The sequence below is a fragment of the Rissa tridactyla genome, chromosome 2 (assembly GCF_028500815.1).
Source record: "Rissa tridactyla isolate bRisTri1 chromosome 2, bRisTri1.patW.cur.20221130, whole genome shotgun sequence".
NCBI classification, from domain to species: domain Eukaryota; kingdom Metazoa; phylum Chordata; class Aves; order Charadriiformes; family Laridae; genus Rissa; species Rissa tridactyla.
Window position 1 is genome coordinate 111,344,291 of NC_071467.1, and position 23,805 is coordinate 111,368,095.

The following is a 23,805-nucleotide window of genomic DNA, read 5'->3' on the forward strand; positions in this document are numbered from 1 at the left end:
TAAACTGTGCCAGAATGGTAGCATCACTTATAGGCCAGCAATTCATTACATGGCACAGGAAAGCTAGTAAGCAGATCTGTGCCCCTAAGTGCGTGTTCATTTTCTCTGTTTCCATATGGGTACCTAACACAGACTTGTTTAAATGAAGCAAGTCTTTAACCCCCATCAAAGGTAACCATGTAAGTGCTGTCGGGTTTTTAGGTTAAGTAACCACAGACGGACCTCACTGCTGTTCTGTAGCCTCAGTAGCCCTCGGGGTCTGGCACGGCCCCTGTTTGCCTTCCCAGCCATCTTTGCTCCGCGCCAGCCTCGGTGATGCCCTCTGCCTTCCAGCAGTGTTAAAAGTCAGCATCTCAGAAGAGATCTCATTCACTCTGGGCTTGACCCACAGGCCAGCTGTGCTTTGGCTCAGGTCCTCTTAGGCACTCCGCTACACAAGCGCATCGCAGTTCCTCTACCTGGAGTCTGGCTTTTGATGAATCACAGAGGAGGAGGGGGGGGGGGGGGGGAAAAAGTGGGGATTTCTTTTTTTGATAGAGAAAGGTTTACAAAAAAATAAATCCACCCTAATCTGTGAAGTATTAAGAGGGGATTTAGAGAAATGTAATCATTTTTTAATTTTAATTCCTCTGTAATTAGCATTTCTTTCACAGCATTAGGAAGACTTGTTGTTAGACTGCTGCTGCTGCTACGCTTACTGTTCATATCAGTTGCCAAAGTCATTGTCTTTGAATTGGTGTCCCTGAAAGAGGTTGCTAAACTATAACATGTCTTATATAGCGCTTCTTTTTCACTGTTGTGGGTAGGGATGAACAGTGCTCCTCCTATGTCCCAAGGAGTTACTCTAGCCACTTAGATTGAAATCAGAACAAGTGGGCACTTGAGTAGAAAGGGCTCTGCATGGCAGGGAGCAGGGTTTGGCGGCCTCTGTCCCTGTTTTTAATCACAAAGCACTATTTAGGTGGTTTGTGGATATACATACTTGTTTGAAGTGTTTCTTTTGCCTGAGAGTTCAGCTAGTGAACTCTTCCAGGTTAGCGGTGTTTCACAGGTGACTGACAGTTTTGGGGAGAGGAGTAGGATAAGGAGCTGCCAGCCAAGTCCCAGGGGACCCCATGTGGTGGAGTGACAAATCCATAGGCAAGAGTAAAGCTGCAGAGTGAGTTGCTCTTTGAGTCCCGACTCTTGTAGGTGTATCATGGAGAAGAGAGAAAAGGAAAAGTCCTGCCCCCTTTTTGTGCTGCCTCCAAGCTGCAAGGAAGGTTGGGCTTGTGCCTTGACTCCAGGTACCTTTCAGTCCCGACCAACGGGCCAGGACAAAGCAGATTTCGCCTGGACAGAGCTGTGGTTTCTGTGCAGCTTTTTCCTGCCTTGCTACTGATGACTAAGTGATTTGCTGTTATGTAGGTTGTGTTATTACAGTGAACCAGTGGAAGATCGACCTTGAACCTTCTGGAGTCCCCTGTTCGGTGTTGTGTTCTGCACTGCTTTTTTCATGTCCCAGTGAATAGGATTTTATCCATAGCGCAGCCCATCTTCGTATCTTTGTCGCAAGTGCTGTGTTCTCCCTCTTAGCTGCCTGTATTCTACCCAAAAGGTTTGCCCATAGAAACCTGATGCCTGGAAGAACAGAAATCTGTGAGTGCTTGCCCAGCTATTGCACGTGGAAGTGTTTTTTCTCAGACAGAAGTGGCAGGTCAGCATGCCCGAACAGAGGCAGGGACCGGCAAGCTAAATAAAGGCAGGAGTGCAGCCTTCTGCATTTGGTTTTGAGAGGGCTGGGCTGCATGGATTCATTTTTGCAGTCTCTTTTGTTTGTGTAACCTCTTAATAGAAAGAAAAAAAAAAAGCAGATGAGCCTTTTATCATGGTGAAACAAATTCAGTGTTTTCCAGTGCTTAAACTTTTGTGTGAGCGTGACTTTTCTTCATGGTGTCGGGTGCCTAATCTATAAAATGAATGGGTGGTGGTTTTGTCAGGAGTGGGTCCTCTGGTGGCTTGCACCGTAGGTATGAGGTCTGCGTATACCATTCTTACGTGTATTGCAGGGCTGAGATGCTGCAGTTCTCTGTGAGATAAAGTAGTCAAGCTGAAAATGAAACAAAGCTCTAACTGTATCCCTCCTTGTGTTTAGCAGAGATAAACTACAGTGGAGTCTCAGTGCTGCTCCGTTTGGCTTCTGGCAGCAGCTTTAATTGGTAAAATGCAGATTTTTTTTTTGATCAAGAGAGGATTATTCTTGTTATCAGTCTGGAGCATCTTATTTCAAGATGAAAAGGCTTCGCTGAATTACAGATGCCAACATTTTTACAAAGCACTTTGGCGATTGACATCTCAAAGAGAAAGTATGATTTATTAGCCTATAATGGCTAACACTGAGCACTGGGCTAGGTCCCACTGATTTGTGAAATTGCTTAATATGAATTGCCTTTTTGTGTAATTCAAGTCCCAGGTTTTTCAAATAAACTTAGAATATAAAGTGTATGAAACATTACATACCTGGAAAGGGAAAAGGGTAATGGGGTTGTGTAGCTAAAAGAAAAGAAAGGCAAAGGAAGAAAGGGAGAAAGAAAGAGAGAGAGAAAAAGAAAGAGAAGGAGAAAGAGAAAGAAAAAAAGACAGAAGAGAAAGAATAAGAAAGACCTACTTCTAAATCCATCTTGGTGGTGCTTTTTTACAGTAGTTTGGTTGATATCTTGGCAGGGTAAAGATTAATAACAAGCCTTGTCGCTATCAGTACCTGCTTGTCGATTCTCTGTAACAGGGCTGTCTGTTCAGCATGGAAATTATTGATTAAATAAAAATTGCTATTAGATTGTGATGTGATCCATAATCACAAACAATGGTGGACATTCCTCTTTCAGATCCCAAGCCATGCATCAAGTTTTACCTTGCAGTAATTTATATTGTGCTGACACCCGCACCCATTAGGCTTTTATCCTCTCCTACATGTGTCAAGAAAGCACTAAAAGAAAGAACAGCAGCAGCACAGCGGCAGGTAGGAACGCACTAAATTTTCAGAGAGAAGCACAACATAGCTTCGCTTCTAGTTAGCACCTCACCCCAGCAGTCATTTCTGCCAGATGAGGGAAACACCCCGTGAAGTCAGGACCTTTTTCAGAGTGTTTTCTGTGAGGGCAAGAGTTTGCTCCACAAGTGTATGTACCTAAAATTACTACTGTCCTTTTTTCCTTCCGTTATTCCCTTGTTTTCAGTTTTATTTATGATCGTTGCTTTTGGCATGCCCGTGGTTAGGCCCTCCATGTCAGGACGATGCGGAAAGGGGATGCCTCCAGGGAGATCCAATATGTTTTTGTGGGGTATTTTTAGCATTTTGGAGTGCAAAGGACAAGTGGCTTTCCTGTATTTATTTAGCTCTGATGCTTTCTAATTTGAGGAGTCCAGGATTGGAGTGCTTCGGTTAAGACCGCACCGCTTTAGGCTGAGTTAATTAAAAAGATAGTATCTCACTGTTCTCTTCACAGCACATGTGAGCACAGTACCAACTTTCTTCCTCTTGTGAGACCCTGTATCTAAAACTAAAGGAAACTTGGCCAAAATGTTTTCCAGAGTTTGGCCACATACAGGAATTATGCCCACACAGCTTCTCTCTCCCTTCGTCTCAGAAGACGTAAAAAATATATGTATGTCAAAACTGATCAAGCCCACCTGGCCTGGCTGCTAGGGAGAGGCATTCCTGTAGCTCTGGACTCTGCATTGTAGGTCGTTTTGCCAGTTACCAGCGCTAAGCAGGATTACTAAAAGGGTTTTGTACCTCTATATGAGAGCTGAGAATATAGAAGCTTAATACACTTGTGTATGTGGGGTTTTTTGTTAGTGTAATTTTTCTCAAAGTTAGTAAAATGAAAGCTTTATCCTTTAAACTGTTATCAGTGCTAATTATCATACAATGTATATTTCTTTATCTCACTACTGTTGAGGTAGTTTTTGCGTCTTTTTCTTGTGCCTAAACCATTTGCAACATTATCACAGATGATCAAGAAAACCCTACCTGCAGCATTTGACCATTTGCCACATTACACTCGTCTTAAAGGGTGTTTAACAGTGAGCTTAGCTTACTTCATTATGCAGGGCAAATATTGAAGTTTTCAGGCTTGGCCACTGTCAGTTAAATCAAGAGACTACTTTGTTTTGCAAAGCCGGAGCATGTGCCTTGCACACCTCCCTCCAGTGCAGCCACTTTCTCCGCGTGGATCAGAGCCAAGGGATTACCAGCCAGGAAATTAATTGCCAAGGGGATTCCGACACTTACAGTTAGTAAAAAAGCCTGAACAAAGAAGTATGTTTTATATCACATTCTGTAGGCGCCAGACTTCAGCTCTGATAGTTTTTGGATGAGGGAGAGTTACAGAGGTACAGGACTGCCTTTTGCTTTACTCCTGCAGACTTCTGGGGCTGACTGCCAGCACAAGTCTGTCCCGTTCAGATGGTGACACAATGGTATATAGGAGGAGACGTGCATCTTTGAGATAAACCAGGCTATTTAGGAATGGTTTTTAGTTACCAGAAACACCTGTAAGTTCACTGCAAGTCAATTAAAGTTAGTGCACGGAATTCTGGGCAGAAAAAAAATTAGCCTTGGCTCTTTTCAAAGTGTCTTCAGTGATACCCCCATGGTCTACTAAGAGATCCTGTACAGGTTTCATTCCAACAGCTCAAATGTGTCTGTAGTCTAGCTACAACCCAAGATCGTCTATGTTATATACGAGAGAATCGAAAATGTTATCCCGTGGCAAGAGAGAGATGAAAGAAGGTATCTCTGCTGCCGCTCCCTGGAGCATTAAGGGTGACTAACTTCTAACATGTGACAGACCTTTGCTAACCCCGGCTTTCCTAGGATGTGGTTGGGACGACCAAGCCTAGCGCAGATGTGAAAGATAAATTCTAAATGCATGCCCAGTGGAAAAAAGCTGAGGGAGGTCTCAGAGGAGCAATAAACTGTTGCACGTGCTGAAGCTTGTCAGAAATGTTTCTTAGAGATGTTAGGAAGGAAGTGCCTGAAATATCTTCTCCAGTTAAGTCGTGATGTCATGGCTTTAACTCACCACTGCTTCTGTCACCCACTGATGTTGTATTAATTCTACCAGGATCCCCTCTGTGATGAAACAAACATTAAAACATACATCGTCTAGTAAAGATTTTGGTAATGCTTATCACTGACATCATTTTTCTTTGTAGTGTCTATGAAAAGTATTGTGTGACTCTACATTCCTGACTTTCAAAGTTTTTTTTGTGCATTCCATTGCAAAAGTGGATCAGGCATTATCTCCTAATCCGAACTGCAGCTTTCAAGATTTTGAGAGGAGTAAGAGACACTAAGTGCATTTATTGGAAAAAATTTTGCTATTCAAGAGTCTTTTCTGCAGACAAGCATTGGTATTTTTATCATGTGGGCAATTTGGATGTGTCCATGTGGTAAGCATAGGACTCTTTTTAAAAAAAATTAGAAAGACTTACTGAGTGATTTACACAGGAAGATCCTGCTGAGGAGTCTCTTTTCTTTCATTTTAAGTGGATCAGTGTTAGCTGTGCTGTAATCATTTAAGAAGTGCCAAAAGCGGAAGAAATTGCATGGTTTTACAAAGCCTAGTCCAAGGTTGAACTAAATGAAGTGCATATTGTTCAGCAGGTCCTGTCTACATGCTTAGTGTTACTGTCCATATGTTTAATACACTCTAAAGAGCAGATCCCATTTAATTGTCTGACATTTACCTTGCTATTTCACCCCATTAGGAGCACAGGATTTTCGGTAAAAGAAGGCAATGGTAGAACACTTTTTGTAAGGGATCAAGTACTTTGCTAATCCTTCCGCGTAGATAGATGACCCATTGTACCAGTCGGGGAGTTTGGAAGGCTTCAAAATCTTATTAAAAGAGTGCTTTTTAGCTTTTCCTTGTTCTACCTTGCTATAGCCTTTCGTAGATTTATAAGTTGGCTCATGGGATTAAGCGGTTTGTCTCTGCTAATATAAAATGATATAAAGCTGCTGTAATATATAGTTACATCTTAACTGAAAGAGCCTGTTGGTACTAACCTGCTTGCAGTCCATTTCCAAACCCATGCTCTGAAAAACAGTGTAAATTATGACAGATTTTTGTCATTAAAGCCATACAATTTTTATAAAACAGCTCTGGTTTTATATATTAATTTGGTGCACCACAGCTGTTGGGATATTTTGCTTGGTACTTTTTCACTTCCATTTTTTCTCCTCTAGGCTTCTTCACTGTTGAGCGATGACTTCTTGGCTCCACCAGTCTGGTCTGTGTTGTGGAATGTCAAGATTAGAAATTCCCATTTTATTTTCTTCTGAACGTGCCCTGTTTTAAAGGAATATATTATTACTTTGAGCGTGGTTTGAACCCACGGCTCAGTAACTAACTATTAGAGCTGCTAAAGCCCCATTCCTGCAGAGACCTCAGTGCGTTTGGACCCAGTTGAATTTAATGCGCTCTGGGCTGCCATAAGAGCCCGTGTGAGCAGAGTAGCTTGCAGAACGAAGATCTGCGCGTGTCGGCCAGGAGCAATGGCTGGAATTTATCAAAGCCAAACAATATTGGGGGAGAATAGTTAATTTCAGGTTTAATATACACAGCAGGTCTGATTTCCATTGAAGTCAGATGAGTTATGGTGGCAGGAAGGAGGCCTGTAGACTTTTGTCTTCTGCAGCAATGTGGGAAAACATCCAAAGTATTTAGTTCTTCTGCCTTGTGTGTGCTAGTGTGCTTCTTACAAAATCAGGACGGTATTTTCATTCTTCATACTATTTGCAAATACGATAAAATACCTTATTGTAATGCCTCTTTATGATGGCTTCCTTCTTAAGTGGGCTGGCAGGAATCTTCTGTCGTCTTTTTTTGGCAATGAGAAAAATCCAGAAATAGAATAGATGTTACACTAACATCGGTGGCAGTGCCAAATGATGGGCTGTTCAGGTTTTTTTGTTGTGGGTTTGTTTTTTTTGTTAAGGTAAGGCCTGTTTTTCACGCATGTTTTTGTTAAAGATTATACCCAGCTGTATGTGAGTTCAGATTTGTAAAGAAGGAAGTCAGCCATTGCTCACGTTGTGTACTGCCTGTGAGGGAGTTTTAATGGGTTTTAACTTGGTTTTCCTGGAAATCCTGTAGCAGTTGCGTGTAAAATCAATTTTTATCCCTAAATGCAAAGATCATGAAGCAGAAAATTTTGAAGTTGAGCCTCAGGTGGTTTTCTCTCCTTCCATGTTCAGTCACTCCTAGAAGGTATCAGACAGTGCATTTTCTAGGCAACATTCACTGGTAATCTCAGACCTGGTGAAGGGCAGATGTTTGGTTTCAGGCCAGTCTTTACCCTCTTCCCCATCCAACTGTAGGAAAAACTCTGCCCTTGTTTGTGCACTGCTGTTTTGACTAGGTTGAGAGAGGAATGTGTAACAGATTTGCGGGGAATGTGGAGCTCTTTGCAATGAGGATCCTCCTCTCTTTTGAGCTTATGGCAGGAGCAGGCATTACACCTCCTTTTAGTCATGCGGTAGAGCTGTTTCCTGAAGGCAGGAATCCTTCCTGCATGTCAAGCTGTAGCACTCCTGCCTGTAGCCAGCTCTCAGAAAGCCTGTGGGGTGAGCTTGTGTGCATGTGAGATGGAGAAGGAAGGAAGGAAAGCAGGCAGAACAGGCTGAAGATCATCAGTGCAGGGCTAGGGTATAGGATTTGGGAGAAGACCACCTTCAATCGCTACTGCATCGTAAAGGCCAGCATCACTTGGTCAGCAGTGGTCTTAAACCACTTCAGCAAGTGGCCTTTGTTCAGTCTCTTCTTCCAGCCCTGGCCTTTTGAACCAAGTTTGAATTCTCCATCACTTGTGCACACTTCGCCTGGCTTCTTTCTCCCTCTGCTTTTCTCCTTGCTGCTCTGTCTTGGGTCTCTTGGTTTATGCAGCAGGCATCAAATTAACCCAAATTTTTCTCATGTGAGCTTTACACAGAAGACAGATAAAATGTAGGTGTAATTTGGGGACTTAAATGCAAAGAGCATAAAAACCAGAAAGTAAAAGTGAGCCAAACATGTATATATAAAATTATTTTCCTTAAAGTGATTTCTGTGCATTGCTGAAGTCTTGGTGCAGGTGAAAGCTGTAATGGGGTTCTACCTGTCAGGTTGCCTTTTCCAAAAGGGATTACCCTCCAGCAAAAGGCAGTTAACTTGGCCAGTGCGTCCCAACATGCACAGTTTGCACCAAGAAAGATGCTGGAGTGAGTGGAAGCTGGAGGAGAACTTACCAGTGTCCACGCAGTGGTATGGAGAGCGTAATACAAACAGCAGGAGTTGTGCACGGGAGGGAGTGCACAGCGGCAGAGGCAACCGGGAGGGCAGCCAGAGCAGGGAAGTAATGCAGACGGCAGGCAGGTAGGAGAGAGTGGTTGGGAGAAATGCCAGGAGCGGTCAGCTTGCAGTTGGCCCCTTGTACTCTTTCAGGAGTAGTTGGGAGGGCACTTCTTCCCTACGGGCTCCTTCAACCCTAAGAACTTAGTCGTCCTTGTGGTAACCCTGTTGCATCTTCCCTTGCTTCAGCGGTTGTCAGGAGAGCAGGGAGTACCCTTGGAGGGCAGAGACATAAGTGAAGCATCCCCATTTGAGAACAGCTGGCTTGAGCCTCTGGTTTGTGGTTTCCACTTTCAGTTCCTTCGCTTCTCTGCTGCAGCGCCCTCACACAAATGCAGTTAGCCCTGTCCTTGGGCAGGTCACAGATTCAGGTAGTTGAAGAGAGAAGTGGAGCTTTTTCTTTTTTTGGTAACGTCACAAAATATGGAAGCTGTGATACCTTGCTTGAAGTAAGGCAAATGCGATACAGAGCATCAGTGCTGGAGGAACTGGCAAAGTCCAGTTATCACAGCAGCACACATTGAAAAATTATTTCCATACATTTGGAAAAAAAAAAGAGTAAAGAAAGCTGGAATTCCTGTAACATACCAGCTTCACCTCTTAACCTCCCAGCTAGTAACACAAGAATGCAACCTTCAAGAAAGAGATGGCACTTGATTTTAGACAGTGTTATGGAAGGGAACATCAGAGAAGAAACAAAGCTGAGAGTCATCAAAGCATCTTTCCTACCACTGTAAAAGTGGAATGATTAATGTCCACAACATTTATGTTGATGTTCTGGCAGAATCTCATTTATTAAATTTTCAGGTTTAGGAAATAAAGATGCAATTTCTGCCTGTTGCTTTATAGCTGCGTGCTCCTACACAGGAAATCAAGGGAGAGCTGTAAAACATTGCACTTGATGGACCTGCATTTTGCTGCTAACAGACTTAACTGTACTGTATACGTGAATATATCTATATTAAATGAAACAAGAACAAGATGTGATCTTATTGGGAAAGAATCCCCGCAATATCCCATAAGTTTCATTCCCTCCACAGAATCTCCCAAAGCCTACCAAAAAGCTGTCCAAAACCTGGAAACGTAGATACGGGCTGAGGGAGTCGGTTCCCAGCCGGACGAGCAAGCTGCGTTTGCACTGTTGGTATTATATCACATCCATACTGTATAACTACTATATCAGAGATTAAAAGAAGGTCATGCTGTATTATGAACCGCTGTCTTTATTTTTAGGATTAGGTAACTTTTCTCTTTTTTTCCCCCCACTGATTCTCTTTATGTCCTAAGGGCAGGTCCTTTCTCTTGGGTCAGGAATGTAATAAGGCAGGTTTTCCTCTCGCCAGGATATTGTGTCTGTCTCGCTGTGTTTAAATTGCCACAGAAAGCTCTTCTGAGCAAAATACAGTATTTTCTTTGTACAAGAGCCAACGATTGACGTATCCTTGGGGACTTCTCTGTCTTTAGCATTTAAACATACAAGTTGGATATGTTTAACCTACTGATAGGCAACATAGACAACTACAGAATTTATTGGAAGAGAACAAAAGGAGAAGCGGAAAGAAAAGATTTTTTTTAACTTGGGGATTGAGAACTTTTATTGCTATTGTTAGTGCAGAGAGATGAAAAAAAAATAGTCAGACCTGTATTTTCAGCTGAAACAGGGAGGTGAGAAGAAAACAGTCCTGCTGGGTTGTGTCCTTTGAATTAGCATATTTGTGTTTATTAGTAATACAGTTTCACATTTAGAGAACAAGACATCTGCAAGCCCATACATAAAAAATCATTTGATTCGCCATGGCTGGTTAAACAGTGTTTGGGGCAAAAATACAACTCCTGCTCAGGCTTATAGTAAACTCCACAAAATGCAAGTGTTCATTAATCATTAGTAGTTTGAGTGCTCTTGGTCTTTGTGCATTCCCCCCTTCCAAACTTGTATGCCCCATGAGACAAGAACAGTCTCTTTCCATGTGTTTCACTGACCCCAGATCTTTAATACGTTTTTAAATATGACTATAAACCCAGTCTTCTCCCAGTGGCAGCTGTGCTGGCCCAAGACAGCTGGTGACCCCAACTGTTGGTCGCAATGTCTCCGAGGTTCCCCTCGGTCTGCCCTTCACATGGGAGTTCTCCCTCGGATGCTGGAGTCCAAACAGCCAGATTAACCCAAGCCCTTTGGACCAAGGCAGGTGAATATGCAGTTTATGAGCTATTGAGGCAGTGATATTGGAAGTAGAGCAGCATCTTGCTAAGAAAAGGTGTTGAGCTGTTATGGGGCAGAACCATGCAACGTCTCACTGTAGCCAGAACATGATGTGATCCTCCCCCACCCCCCCCACTTTCCTCCTTTCTTACTGTTTCCCTCCTTTCTTCCAGCCATTCGTTTCCATGTTACCCTTCTGCGCCTGTCGTCCCCGTCCATCTCCTTCTGTGGGCAGTCGCAAGTTATAAATCATCATTATTTTTCAGTTGACTTGGGCTTCTAATTTTGATCCTTCCCTTTCTTCATTGACTGCTATTGCCAGTTCTCAGGGGACAGAGATGGGAATCCAGAACAGCACAGTAATAAATGAGCTTCAAGCGTGAATTCAGTTGTTGTGCTGGTGGAGGTCTGATTTTTTTCTTATAATTAAGTATTAACAGTCATGGATACAGAGTTTATATATTAAGTTTGTAGACTACTGTAAGTTGTATGTCCTGTTTTCCACATACTTCAGTCCTTTTTGAAATAACTGTCTTTTTGACTGAAACTTTATTTAGTGATTTGGTTTTTCTTAATGAGTAAAACATTTTTAGTCACACTGGAGTTATAAACATTTGATGTATGTATTTTTTTATACTGTTAAAAAAGTCACACTCCTCTCTCTCACACGTAACCCCAAAATGCCTGATTACCGAAATGTTGTAGGCCGCTAGTCCTCATTTAGGTTTACAATCATGACCAAATCTAGGGGGAGGGGGGGGCTTCGTTTGTTAATAGTGGAAAGCTTTGAAAATTAACTATTGAGATTGAATGACAAGATCAAACACTGCGAGGTGAGGAGTGCAGTGTGCAGACACAGTATTTAGTGCATTCATTATACACAGAGGAAATTGCCATGCAGTGCTTTTAAGATCCAGCTGATTTTAACTGTGGGTATTCCGTTTCAGCAAAGGTGTCAAGACTGTCGAGGCGCTGACCTGCTTTGGGTTGGATCAGCGGATTGTATAAATTGTCATGTTGCTAATCAGTGTTAACAGAGATCTGTCACAACAGCATTTCTTAAATCTTCCATAAAGTATGCAAGACAGCCGCAAGAACTCTAATAGAATAACAATAAATGCATCCAAAGCAAAGGAGGCAGGAGTGGAGATAGTTACCTGAGATTCTCCGCAGGCATGTGCCTATGCAGAAATGCAGAGTTCTTCATGTATAGCTATAGCTTCTGCTTGGCTTTAGGAACTGCAAGCAGCTTAAGCATTTATGCCACCATAAAGGTTTAAAGCAGCTTAAGTGCTTCTTCTGTCTCAGGAACTAAAAATGGCTTAAGTACTTATGCCACCCTAAGGACGCGAGGTCAAAAGCATACTCTTGACTTGTGCAGCAGGGAGGAGACATTAGTCTCTTGTGGTTGTTTAGCCTCCTCGTGCCTGCAGATGATCTTTAGTAGGGAAAGGACAGAGAGGATCCATACCTATTTTCCAGCAGATAAGAGGAAATTAAAATGCATGCATTGTTCTAACAGAGAGTCACAGAGGTTAGAGAGACACTCGATTGCAGTGATTGGAATGTGTCCGAAAAGTCTGCTGGGGGTTTCACTCCACGGAGATGCAGGGTTTTTTTCCTCCTCACAATGGGATTTCTATTGTCACAGAATATTTCCTGCCTCACCAGGACCTCCTTTATATCCTGACTTCTTTACAAAGCTTTTGTCTGTCCATCTTGCTGTGGATCGTGGAGTTAATCTTTATCGAGATGTTAATGAGATGGTAGGGAGGCCTGCCTGATGTCATCTCTTAGTTGCCTGACTACCTAAAATGGTAGCGAGGAGCAGTGATGAGCTGTGGATTGCATCCCTGGGGAGCAGGCAAGCATGGGTACTTGCTTAAGTGCTGCCCTGTCACTTTTCTAAATGCTGATACTCTTTTTACAATCACTCGGATATCTCAGGAAGCTGTGTGGGTCAAGAACCTCAAAAGTATGCACACCACTCATGAACAAGTGACTACTTTTTGTGAGAATCAGAGACCTAAATACTTGTATGCATGTGGGCTTTAGCTTTCCTGGGCCTTAAGTCTTGGCCTCTACTGTGGCCATAGTAGTAGATACTATTTCCTAAAGCTGGTTGCTAGAAGGGGTGCGTTCACAAGCTATGAGGTACTCAGATGCTTTGGTAGTGGTCTCAAGTCCAAAGTAAAGGAGAGATCTATAGTTAGACCTAAATGAGGACAGGGACGTTTGAATTCTGTAACGCCAAGTGTGGCAAGCTCTGGTGTACTTCACACCATTCTAGTCAGGAAGGTTGAAGTTGTACTAGAGCAGGTGAAGAGAAGGGCTGAGAGGACCACTGAGGAGGGATGCACTAACACAGTCCTGGAAGTGGCAATGAGGAACCTGGGAACGAAATGACAGTCGGGACACAGGGACTTCCACACCTCAAGCCAAAGTTGGGTAAGAGGGGGAATGAGGACTTGGTCATCCTAGAGAAGACCAGAAGGAACTGTTATATTTAATCCATCAAATGAAGGCAGAGAGGAGAGTGCTGTATGATAGTTAGTTGGGGTGGGGGAGGGAGAGAAATAAACACCATGCAGGGAAGCAGAGCTGTTTAAGCTAAAGGATAGTGTTGGCACAAGAACAAATGAATATAAATTGGCTGTGAATAAATCGAAGCTAGAAATTAGTTGCTAACCAGCAGAGGAGTGAGTTCCTGGAAGAGCTTTCCACTGGGAGCAGAGAGAGCAGTTCACCAACGTACTTAGAAGATGAAGCTTGCTCCATTTGTGACCGGGATTATGCGTAGCAGGGCTTGCCACAGCAAGGGATGGACCTGATGACCAGGAACCCTCCATCTGTTTCTAACTCTATGTGGCCTTAAGGACAAATCTACATCCCCTATGCAAAACACATAAATAAGAGTGTTCCCTGCAGGACTTGCAGGTCAGGGACAACTAATCCCTTTCCAAGCCAGCCTCAGAGCTATCCAGTCTGTTACTGCTGGATACAATCTCTGCACATTTCCTCTCATGGAACTCCATGACTCCTCGTGCAGCTGTGGGATGAGCAGTGTTTAGCAGCCGTTCCACTGCGATGCCTCTTTGCCGTTTGTGCTTCATCTCCTTCGCAGCAAATGCGGTAGCTCTGCTGGTTTGAGGGACTTTCTGTGGCAGTACAGTCCGGGGGGAGAGTCGTGCTAGAAGATGGCTTAAATGCTGCTTCTGCTTGATGTCAGTAGTGAGGTTTAGTAAGAGTTATTTAGCACCTCCTTTTCTTAATTTTTAAAGTACAAGGAAATAATCGTGAGAAGATAAAAGTCTAAAAGTGTCAGTGCATAATTGAAATTAAACCAATTTTTGGCAATGGTGATCTGCCTTCCACTGTGCCACTAACTTACCATATTATACCAATATGGCATGGTCTCTTCCCAGTTTTCTCCTAGCATACATCATTGTGGTATCTAGGTTAGAAAGCAGAATCAGGAGATTTTCCCCATGTTTTCTGCTTTATGCACCAAATAACATTTTGCTTTCAGGTGCAATCTCAGTTGCAGGTGACAGTCATTCTTTTTCTGTTGTTCCTAGCTCATTCCACTGGTATGAAGGGGCTTTCCTCCTGCTGTTTGACTACTGTGAGAGGCACATTTGGCCTTTGTTTATGTATTGAATAGCTAATGGGTACCGAGCAGTCAGCTAGGATACGCTTCGATACTCCTTTCTTCTAAAACACATGTGGAAGAGGAGGGAAATGGAACACTAAGATTATTGCAGATCCTACCTCCAATGTCACCTCACATCATCTGCTACAATATAGAGTAGTGCATACGATGTGCATTGATTATATGTACGTTTTAAGGTGTTCCGTTTTGAAATAGTATTTCTTACCATGTAAGTGTTTATGCTTCCAGGACACTGCAGGTTGTGCTCCCTGTTACCTCTGGTTTTTGAGCTTCCCCAGTAGAGGTGACAGGCCAACTTCAGCCTTGATTTCAACCAATTTGGTTGCTCTTTTTGCTCTGGAATTGCAATCCATCTCAGAGCTTCCTCCTGCAAAGCCAGGGTGTTCTGAGACCAAAATCAGTATTTAGGTCAGCTCCCTCTGTTCATTTTAGGGTATTTTGAAGCCGGATGATAATGGCAACATTTTTTAAAGACAAGAAAATGAGCCAGGACAAACTGAGGTTTGGTAATGAGCATTGAAGTGGCATGAAAGTGACTGGTATTCTGCGAATGACCCCTGTTTAGCAGCTTTTTGGAGCTGTGTGCAATGGGAGATAGCTAGTAGAATTGCAGCTTTTAATGGGGGCTTTTTTTTCAGGTCAGAAATTCTTAATAATACAGAGCTGGTGCTTCAGAGCCTTATGTTAGCAAACCTGTCACTAGGGAGTAATATCATTGGCTTTCATGCGCCTATTTACTGTAATAAGGATTACCAACGTAAGTAAAACTTGCAGGTTTGGGCCTACAAAATTAAAAGAAAAGCCTTTTCACACCCTGAAACTGCATCAAAATTCAATTTCACCAGGAAAAAAAAAATCCTTCTGATCTAGTCCCTGGAATGTGACATTTCATGGGTGTAATAAGGTTACAAACAGATTATAAATTGAAACCCTATAAATCCTTATTGTACTGTACCAAAGCTTCTGCTTTGCATAATACTCTTATTCCCGACTGTTCTTTGTTTTACAAGCTCAAAACTATTCATTCCCTCTCATAATAGAGACCGGGGAGCCAAAAACACCGTGCAAAATCCAAAGGTAATTATCTGAGTCAAAGAACCTGAATGCCAGAGTTCACAAACTTCTGAACTTTTCTAATTGCCGTTGTTTGCACAGTGAGACCTCCCTCTTCCTTTAAACATGTTCTAAATATTTTACATCGTTTCTGCCAAGTGGTAATGATAAAAAATCACAGTGTAGATTTAGTTCCTGGTTTGTATTTATATAGTTCTGCCTGCATGTCCGTAGCAGATGACTGATCAGTTTTCAAATCATAACTTGAGCGAGTGAGGGAGGGTGTTTGAATCTGGCCCTACGTGGTCAGGATTACCAGCGCTGTGAATTACCTGAAAGCACTGCTGGTTTCTGCAGTTGGCCTCTTACTTGTGCTGGTTTCACGTCTAGCAAGTGTCATCTTCCAGACCGGCCTTCCAGTATTTATTTGGGCACACGTATAGGTCTGTTAAAGTCTCACCCCTCTGAAAAAAGCAATTGAACGGCTCACCTGAGAACTAAAGAAATTACCCAGATTAGCAGATGATGCCATGGACTCTTTTCATCTAGGCTTTACCTGAAGGTGAGAATCCTCAGAGAGGTTGAATGAGAATGAGATGGCTTTGCAGGTGAGCTCTTGGTGGCCACTTGGAGCATCAAAGCGATGAGGGGTGTGACTGTAGAAAAAGCAGAGGGAGTAGGAAAGGAGTGACAGGATACGAGAGCAGGGCAGACGAGTATAGAGGGACACAGTTGTGCAGTGACCTGTGGGAGATCACAAGATAGTTGACAGGTGAGCCAGTGGAGTGAGGGGGAGAGGCCAATGATCAAGTCACCATCTTGGGCAAGCTTTGTCAGCCGCTGCAGTGAGCCTGGGCTGGGAGAAGGAGCGAGGAAGGGTGTTTTACGCCCATGAGAAAGGCCAGTTTTAGAGGATGCTCACGCTGATAAAGGCTAGAGGTCTGCAGGGCAAGGAGCAAGCTCATTTGCAGGGACAAAGAGAAAAAGCGTCCTATGGAGAATTTCTCTGAAAGAGCATCCATGGTGCCTGAGTGTCCACACAGCGGGAGGTAGAGGGAGGTGCTGTTGTGAGCTGATTGAACCAGCCTTGAAGTTTTTCTATCAAATGGCAAGCCTGTGTCACACACTTGGTTTTCATTTCCCTCTTGGCCGTGTAGGTTTAACCAAATAACTCACAGTTTGTAATGTTTACACAAAGAGTTGGACAAGAATTCCTTTAATGCATTGAGTTTTGTCCATTACTTCTTTCTCTTTCAGGAAAGAAGAATGTTAATGTGCGTTCTCATTGTACTCGTCCGATGCCATTCCACAGCGCAGGGCATCTGTACACTTTTGGTACAGGCGTGTGTAGTATGAATGGACTAGAGATCTGCACTTGAAACATAAACTCCTGCAGATTACGTGCTGTACGTTGTCCAGCACATCTGCTCTGTTCCCGCGCTCTGCGCCCCATCACAACTTTTAAGAAATGGCAATAAAGTTTCAGAAAGAGAAAAAGAGCAGTCATCTTTTATAGGCAGCGCACATCTGTTAGCCATGGCAATGCCGCATAATTGTGAACATAAGTGATTTTATTTGGTTTTCTGATTGTTTTCAGGATTGGGATTATCTTTGTGTTCCAGTATGAACTACTGAGTTTCTGTACGGCTGGCTTCTTCTGTGAACTACTTACAGAGCAGATACAGATTTCATCCCTGCGCTGTGATCAAATATAAAGTCTGGAAGGATTTTGTCTAGTACATTAACGGAAATAATCGCATTTGCTGAGAAATGTGGCCATCTAGTGGCACAGCTAGCAAGCTGTGATAGAAAGTACAGCAATAGGGAAGTCTCTGAGGCAGGGTTTCTCCAAGAGAGTCCAGGAGGATGAGTGGGGTAGCTCCTGCTGAAATTACAGCCTTCATAAATGTTTGAAAGTCAGGGTGTAGGGTGCTTTTGTTTTCTGAAGCTATGCAAAAAATTCAAACAGTTAAACCTTAAAAAACCAAACCAATCTTGAGGCTGGCCCTGATTTGTCTGGCCATTTCTGCTCAGAAACACAATCAGCGAGAATTAAATCTGTATTTAAATGCTCCGCTGAACTGGATCTTAGTGAAGAGAACAGAGCAGGCTGCTTTTATGGAGGAGTAAAAGGTACACAGCCCCAGCGTGTCTCCAGAGATGCTCACGCAGATGACAATCCCCAGCGTGTCTCCAGAGATGCTCACGCAGATGACAATGACCACAGCAAGACACATGCATGTGTGTCAACAGGCCTGGGGCTGTGTCTCTCCCAGAGCCGTACTTGGCAATAGCAAAAGCTGGCTTGATGGATGCTTCTGCGCTCAGAGTTTTTAGTTACTACAATGTGTAGGGTTTTGTTTCTGCTGCCACAACATGTGCACTAACCCAGTACATTTACTCAAAGAAAATATGGTGAGCTAAAAGTTCTGGTGGAAACGTGGTTTAGCGGTTCTGTTGGTTTTTCAGGTTGGAGGACGAGTTTTTAAAGGTTTTGTAAACCTCGTTTGTGTTGAGTGGCACTTGAATAAGGATTCCCTGATCCGGGAAGACATTACTCAGCATGAATCACACGAAGGGTGCCATGCATGTGATTAGCCAGGGTCCATTTAACAGCCTGTATCCCTGAGGCCTGATCCAAAGCCTGTTGTCATCAGTAGAAACAAATTCATGGGCCTTAGCGGACTTCCAATGAGAACTGTAACTTGAACCCTGCGATCGCTTTGGAGCACAGACAGTCCTCTTACTCTTTTAGTACCGCTGGATGCTGGTTCACACCTGAGCCTCTGGTGCCATTCCAATGTGAAGTTGCAGTAAGGCTGATGACGATGTTAATTTCTGTAATCTCTCTTCTGCCCAAACAGCATATAAACAACGACCATATACACGGTGAGAAGAAAGAGTTCGTGTGCCGATGGCTGGACTGTTCCCGGGAGCAGAAACCATTCAAAGCCCAGTATATGCTGGTGGTCCACATGAGGAGACACACAGGGGAAAAGCCACACAAATGCACTGTGAGTAAAGGGGGCTGAGCCCCAGGCTCAGACTGGGGAGCCAGGGCTGTGCAGGGAACAGAGCGGTGCCGATGCTGCATTCCCTGATCTGTCGGGCATTTGTCGGAGAAGAGACTACCATGTCTGCTTCATTACCCAGCTCGCCCAGATGACAAGAGCTTTAGGAAAGGCGTTTCACTGGATAATTTGGCCCACTTCCTCAAGTTTAAAGTGCAAAGAAGCCCCAAAAGGCATCATTAAACAGGGCTCAGTTTGTTTAATTATTTGAAAGCACTTTCTCTTACAGAGCTACATCTGGGTATTATTGCTGGCCACCAGCCTCCTAATGACTTTGCAATGGATTTCTGTCTTAGACGACGTACACAAATACTGTACTCTCCTGTAAGAGAAGATTTACATAATGCTGGAAGCATTTTAACTTGAGCTGTGATGGGGTTTGCCTGGGTAAAATTAAAATCCAACAAATCAAAACAAAACTGCATTGGGTAAGGTTATGAAGGCTTGGGAAGTTGCTAAAATTTTATAGGTCAGCTTTTACTGTTTCCTGCAAGTCCAAAGATTAATCCAGAATTACTTTTTGTCTGCAGTTTGAAGGTTGTACAAAGGCCTACTCCAGACTAGAAAACTTGAAAACGCACTTGAGATCTCACACTGGAGAGAAACCATATGTGTGTGAACACGAAGGCTGCAACAAAGCTTTCTCCAACGCGTCCGACAGGGCCAAGCACCAAAACAGGACTCATTCCAATGAGGTAAGTAAGCATAGCTTCAAAAAAATAATAAAATCTGGAGTCAAACAGACTTACAATGTGATCATAGCAATTTATTACAGAGGACAGGGACAGAAACCCTCAGCAACCTGAAAGGGGTACGTTCTAGATGGGTCTTAGGAACACAGTCATTTCAGTGTCATATGGACCTAAAGAAGCTGTGGGTCATTTTATTAAGAGAGGTATGAAGGAAGAGGGGTCTAATGGAAACAGGCGTGTTAACCCAGGACAGATCGGAGCTGAAGCGCTGGGGCAGTTCTGTCCCCCAGAGCCAGAGAGGCTGGTGCAGCCCCTGGAGTGTGTCCTGTCGCCTGGGCCGGTGGGGACACCTGGTGGCTGCCCATCCGCAGCGCCTGCCGCATCCCGCAGCATCCTTCTCGGCTGCTGCAGACAGCTATGGAGGAGTCTCCAGAGTTTGGAAAGTTTGGCTTGCCCTGTAAGTTCTGAGTTATACCTCTTCCTTCTTCTCTGGGCTATTTCACTCTTTCTTTCCATCCTGAACAGACCTCACAGAGTAGGGATGCAGTGGAAGGAATTTGATCTCTGTCAAGCAAAGCGGCTGGGGCAGTCACAGCCGTCTCCCAAACTCTCAGTGTAACACCTCTTTATTACTGTGTGTTTCCTATTATTGCTGCACCCTCTTTCAGGAAACACACCGTCTTCATGCCTTGTCCCCGTTTTATTGCCCCATTTCAGGTTACGCAGGGAGTCACATCATCTGAGTCTCATCTTGGAGTGCAGTCCCTCCTCCTTTACCTGTCCCTGTACTCCTTCACTTCTAGCCTAAACCTGGAAGTACTGGAAGGGCAGGACATAACCAGCGTGGTTACTCTGTGGTGTGGAAACCATAGGAGCTACATCCACTTCTACAAAACTTTTATCCTTCTCTAACAGGCATTCGCTAGGGCTGGCAGAATCTCCTGGGAGCAATCATAGAATCACAGAATGGTTTGGGTTGGAAGGGGCCTTAAAGATCATCTAGTTCCAACCCCCCTGCCATGGGCAGGGACACCTCCCATTAGACCAGGCTGCTCAAAGCCCCATCCAGCCTGGCCTTGGACGCTTCCAGGGATGGGGCATTAATAGCTTCCCTGGGCAACCTGTTCCAGTGCCTCACCACCCTCACAGGAAATAATTTCTTCCTAGTATCTAATCTAAATTTACCCTCTTTCAGTTTGAAACCATTACCCCTCGTCCTATCGCTACACTCCCTGATAAAGAGTCCCTCCCCATCTTTCCTGTACGTCCCCTTTAAGTACTGGAAGGACGCTTTAAGGTCTCCCTGGAGCCTGCTCTTCTCCAGGCTGAATAACCCCAACTCTCTCGGCCTGTCCTCATAGCATAGGTGCTCCAGTCCTCTGATCATCTTTGTGGCCCTCCTCTGGACCCGTTCCAACAGGTCCATGTCCTTGTTGCGCTGAGGACTCCAGAGCTGCATGCAGTACTCCAGGTGGGGTCTCACCAGAATGGAGCAGAGGTCTCACCAGAGTGGAGAGAGAGAGAATCGCCTCCCTCGACCTGCTGGCCGTACTTCTTTTGATGCAGCCCAGGATGTGGTTCATCTTCTTCCAGTCCCCTGGTCCCTGTAGCATCTCTTGAGTCACAAGGGAAGCAGAGTGTTGCACACCTCTGAGTTCGCCCCATCCCTGCAGTGTGTGCTCTCAGCAGCCCAATTAACAACTGCACTGAAGTCCAGCAGCAATTTTGTGAATTGTCACCAAGGTAGAAGCAAGTTCACTAAGTCTCGCCAATAGCTGACTGTGCTTTTTTTTTTCATTCACCATCTGAACCGGTCTGTTTTTTGCCTAGTTGATGAGTAAGTTCCTCTCCAACTTAAAGACATGACCTGTATGGCCTGTGTTTTCAGATCAGGATTTCATGTAAGTCACCAAGAAAAAATTTTTGCTGGGCATCATTTCTGGTAGTGCAGCAGCAAGGACAAATTAAACATTTCCTTTGCCGTTATTTCACAATGAAACAAGCGAATGCTCTTGGGCAATGTATACTCACGGCGTGCCATGAATACCGTGGGAAACGCAGACCCAATTCAGCACTTCCTCGCAGTGCCATTTTGGTTGTAAGTAGGTAACCTATAGACGGATTTAAAAGAAGCTGACATACATACCTTGATGCAGATAAGCCTTACACTTGTAGAAGAGAGCTAACTGACTTGTACTTCCATAGCATCTTGAGAAAACCTGCCTCGGTAGCTCAGCGTCAACTTTAAATTGCACGATTGACATTTTTTCCACTGACATCGGCGGAAGCGGGCTCAGGCCTTAGACAGCCATGAAGAAGCTACATTTCTCAAAGGCTCCACAGTGCCATGTGCAAGCAGACAGAGAACCCCTTTGAGGAGCTCTGCATGAGGGTCTCTTTTTTTTTTCTCTTGAGGGCTAGTATAAATAAGACTTTAAAATAGCAGTTTCTTGGGAACAATTCAGTAATAAAAGTGAAGGAATGATAGTTTCCTGAGGCAATTAAAGTGTTTAGGAAGGGCTCAACTCTTCTTTCTGATCCTCTCATCATGCAAGAGCATAGTCTTTGCTAAATTTAAAGACAATAAGTTTACTTTATTCTACATTACTTAGTGAACTAAAGAAATTCACAGACAAAGGAAGCGGGTTTTAAAAAATGAGTGATTAGGTATGCTAGTAGCACTAATAGTACTAGTGCATATGCTGCAACGTGACAGTTCTTATGGTACTGTATCCTGTGCTTGAACATTATACTGGTGATCTGAAGGAATCAGGAAAAGTGCTTCTGCAGATAATCCTGCCTGAATAAATGTCCCAACATGTTTTGAAGGGGGTTGTTTGCCTCTGAATGTCAAGGAGTAGGTACTGGGCATACTGGAAACAGGGTATCAAACTGCTGAGAGCAATGGGCAGGATAGAAAATTAGGCCAGTCTTCGTAAATTGCCGTAACTCTGTTGACTCTTCTGCTATGGTAAGTCAAAGCTGTGCCAGTTCATATCATGAGAGGCTCTGCCCTCTGTAAATTATGCAGAATTAATGGGTACCATCAAAACCAAAGGGAATTAATAGGTTTGACTAGGTCCAGTCACTGCAGAGACCATAAATTAGATAACAAATTCACTGTGAAAGCGTGTAACTGTTAACACCAGCTGTGGTCCAAGGAGCTCTTCAGGAGCCCCATGTGAAATTAAATCTAATTTAAGTGTTTTTCCTGCCTCGTCAGAAACCATATGTTTGCAAGATACCGGGCTGCACAAAGCGCTACACGGACCCCAGTTCTCTCCGGAAACATGTGAAGACCGTGCATGGCCCGGAGGCGCATGTCACCAAGAAGCAGCGGGGAGATATCCACCCGAGGCCTCCACCACCGAGAGACCCAGGCAGCCATTCTCAGACCCGGTCGCCAGGCCATCAGACTCAGGGTGCAATTGGTGAGCAGAAGGACCTCAGCAACACTACCTCAAAGCGTGAAGAATGCCTCCAAGTGAAAGCGGTCAAGTCAGAAAAACCAATGGTATGCAATACACCGTGCCGCTCCTTTTGTCCTTTTTCTTCTTGCAAGCAGTTAGTAATCCGTTTATGAAATGCTCAAGCCCGTAAACTCTAGCTCATGTGGTTAGGTTTTGTGAAGTTTTCTTTTTCGTTTACATTGTAAAATGTTTTTAAAGCCTAAGAAATAGCAAATAAAAAGATTACATCTAGTCTGTGCAATATGCGGTAAGTGCAGTGTTGGCAACTCTCACAATAATTGTTTCTCTTAAAGCTCCGTCTTTTGGAATCAGCGTATTCTGAGAAAATCACAGTTCTCATTTTTAAAAAGGCGTTTTTTTCCATTCTCCCGTTTACAGAAGAGAGTTAGAGAATGTGAATCCTGCAAGCTCAAAACCAGAATGCAAAAGACCCCAACTCCAAAAGTCTAAAATGATGATATTGATGATGATAATTTTTGGAGAACCTGAGGAAACAATCAGATTTTAGGGGCTTGAGGTTGTTGGGTCATGGATCAAACTGAAGCAAGATAAATTGACTTTCTTAAACAGCAGGAAGGGATCTTTTGATAACATTTGATCTCTATTGCGATGTGGCCTCTTGTGTTAATCTGATACTTAATTTAATTTGACCAAGTTAACCTAATTCCAATTTAACTAAATTGAGGTAAATTAAGAGTTTCCACAGGTCTTTTCATTAGGTTTACCTTAATGTATTGCATTAAACTAGTATAGCCTTGAGCGTTGAAAGGACCCTATTCCATTTTTTGACATGCTATCTTAAATAAAGAAGTTCTTCTTTCATTTGCCTGCATTTCATGTGCCATCCATCCTTTCCACAAAGCTTAAAATTAGCAAAGGCAGTCATTCCATCCTCTTCCACATCTGGGTCTATGATTCATCTGGACCCAACCCTTGGGGAGTACAAATATGAGCCCTCCAAATTCTGCTCATATTGTTAATCATGCTGCAATTCAAAGTGATTACTCACTGAAATACAAGTTACTGCTATATTGTGCCTAGGACTTACGCCCAAACTGTGGAGTATTAATCCTGAATTCAGAAACTTCCAAGGGCACAGAGTTAACTGCCGCTCAAGTCTAAAGGAGATCCTATGCCACCTTTGGTTATAACTACCTTAGATTACAAAGGAACAAACCCCATTCCCTTCTTGCTTAGCTAGGTAAATCTGGAGCATTATTGAGGCATGTTGAGCATAGATGTTTTTAACATGAATAAAATTTGCAGGA

The 23,805-nt window shown here is 43.6% G+C and overlaps 1 protein-coding gene across 3 annotated transcripts in view; it reads left to right on the forward strand.

The window, feature by feature from the left end:
* The window catches only part of GLI3 (GLI family zinc finger 3), a 213,880-nt gene that overhangs the window by 179,692 nt on the left and 10,383 nt on the right, over positions 1-23,805 (forward strand). For all 3 annotated transcript variants that reach the window (XM_054191551.1, XM_054191550.1, XM_054191552.1), the window contains exons 11-13: positions 18,169-18,318; positions 18,906-19,070; positions 22,291-22,581. In XM_054191551.1, coding sequence (XP_054047526.1) covers positions 18,169-18,318; positions 18,906-19,070; positions 22,291-22,581 — 606 coding nt within the window. The remainder of the gene's footprint in view (positions 1-18,168; positions 18,319-18,905; positions 19,071-22,290; positions 22,582-23,805) is intronic.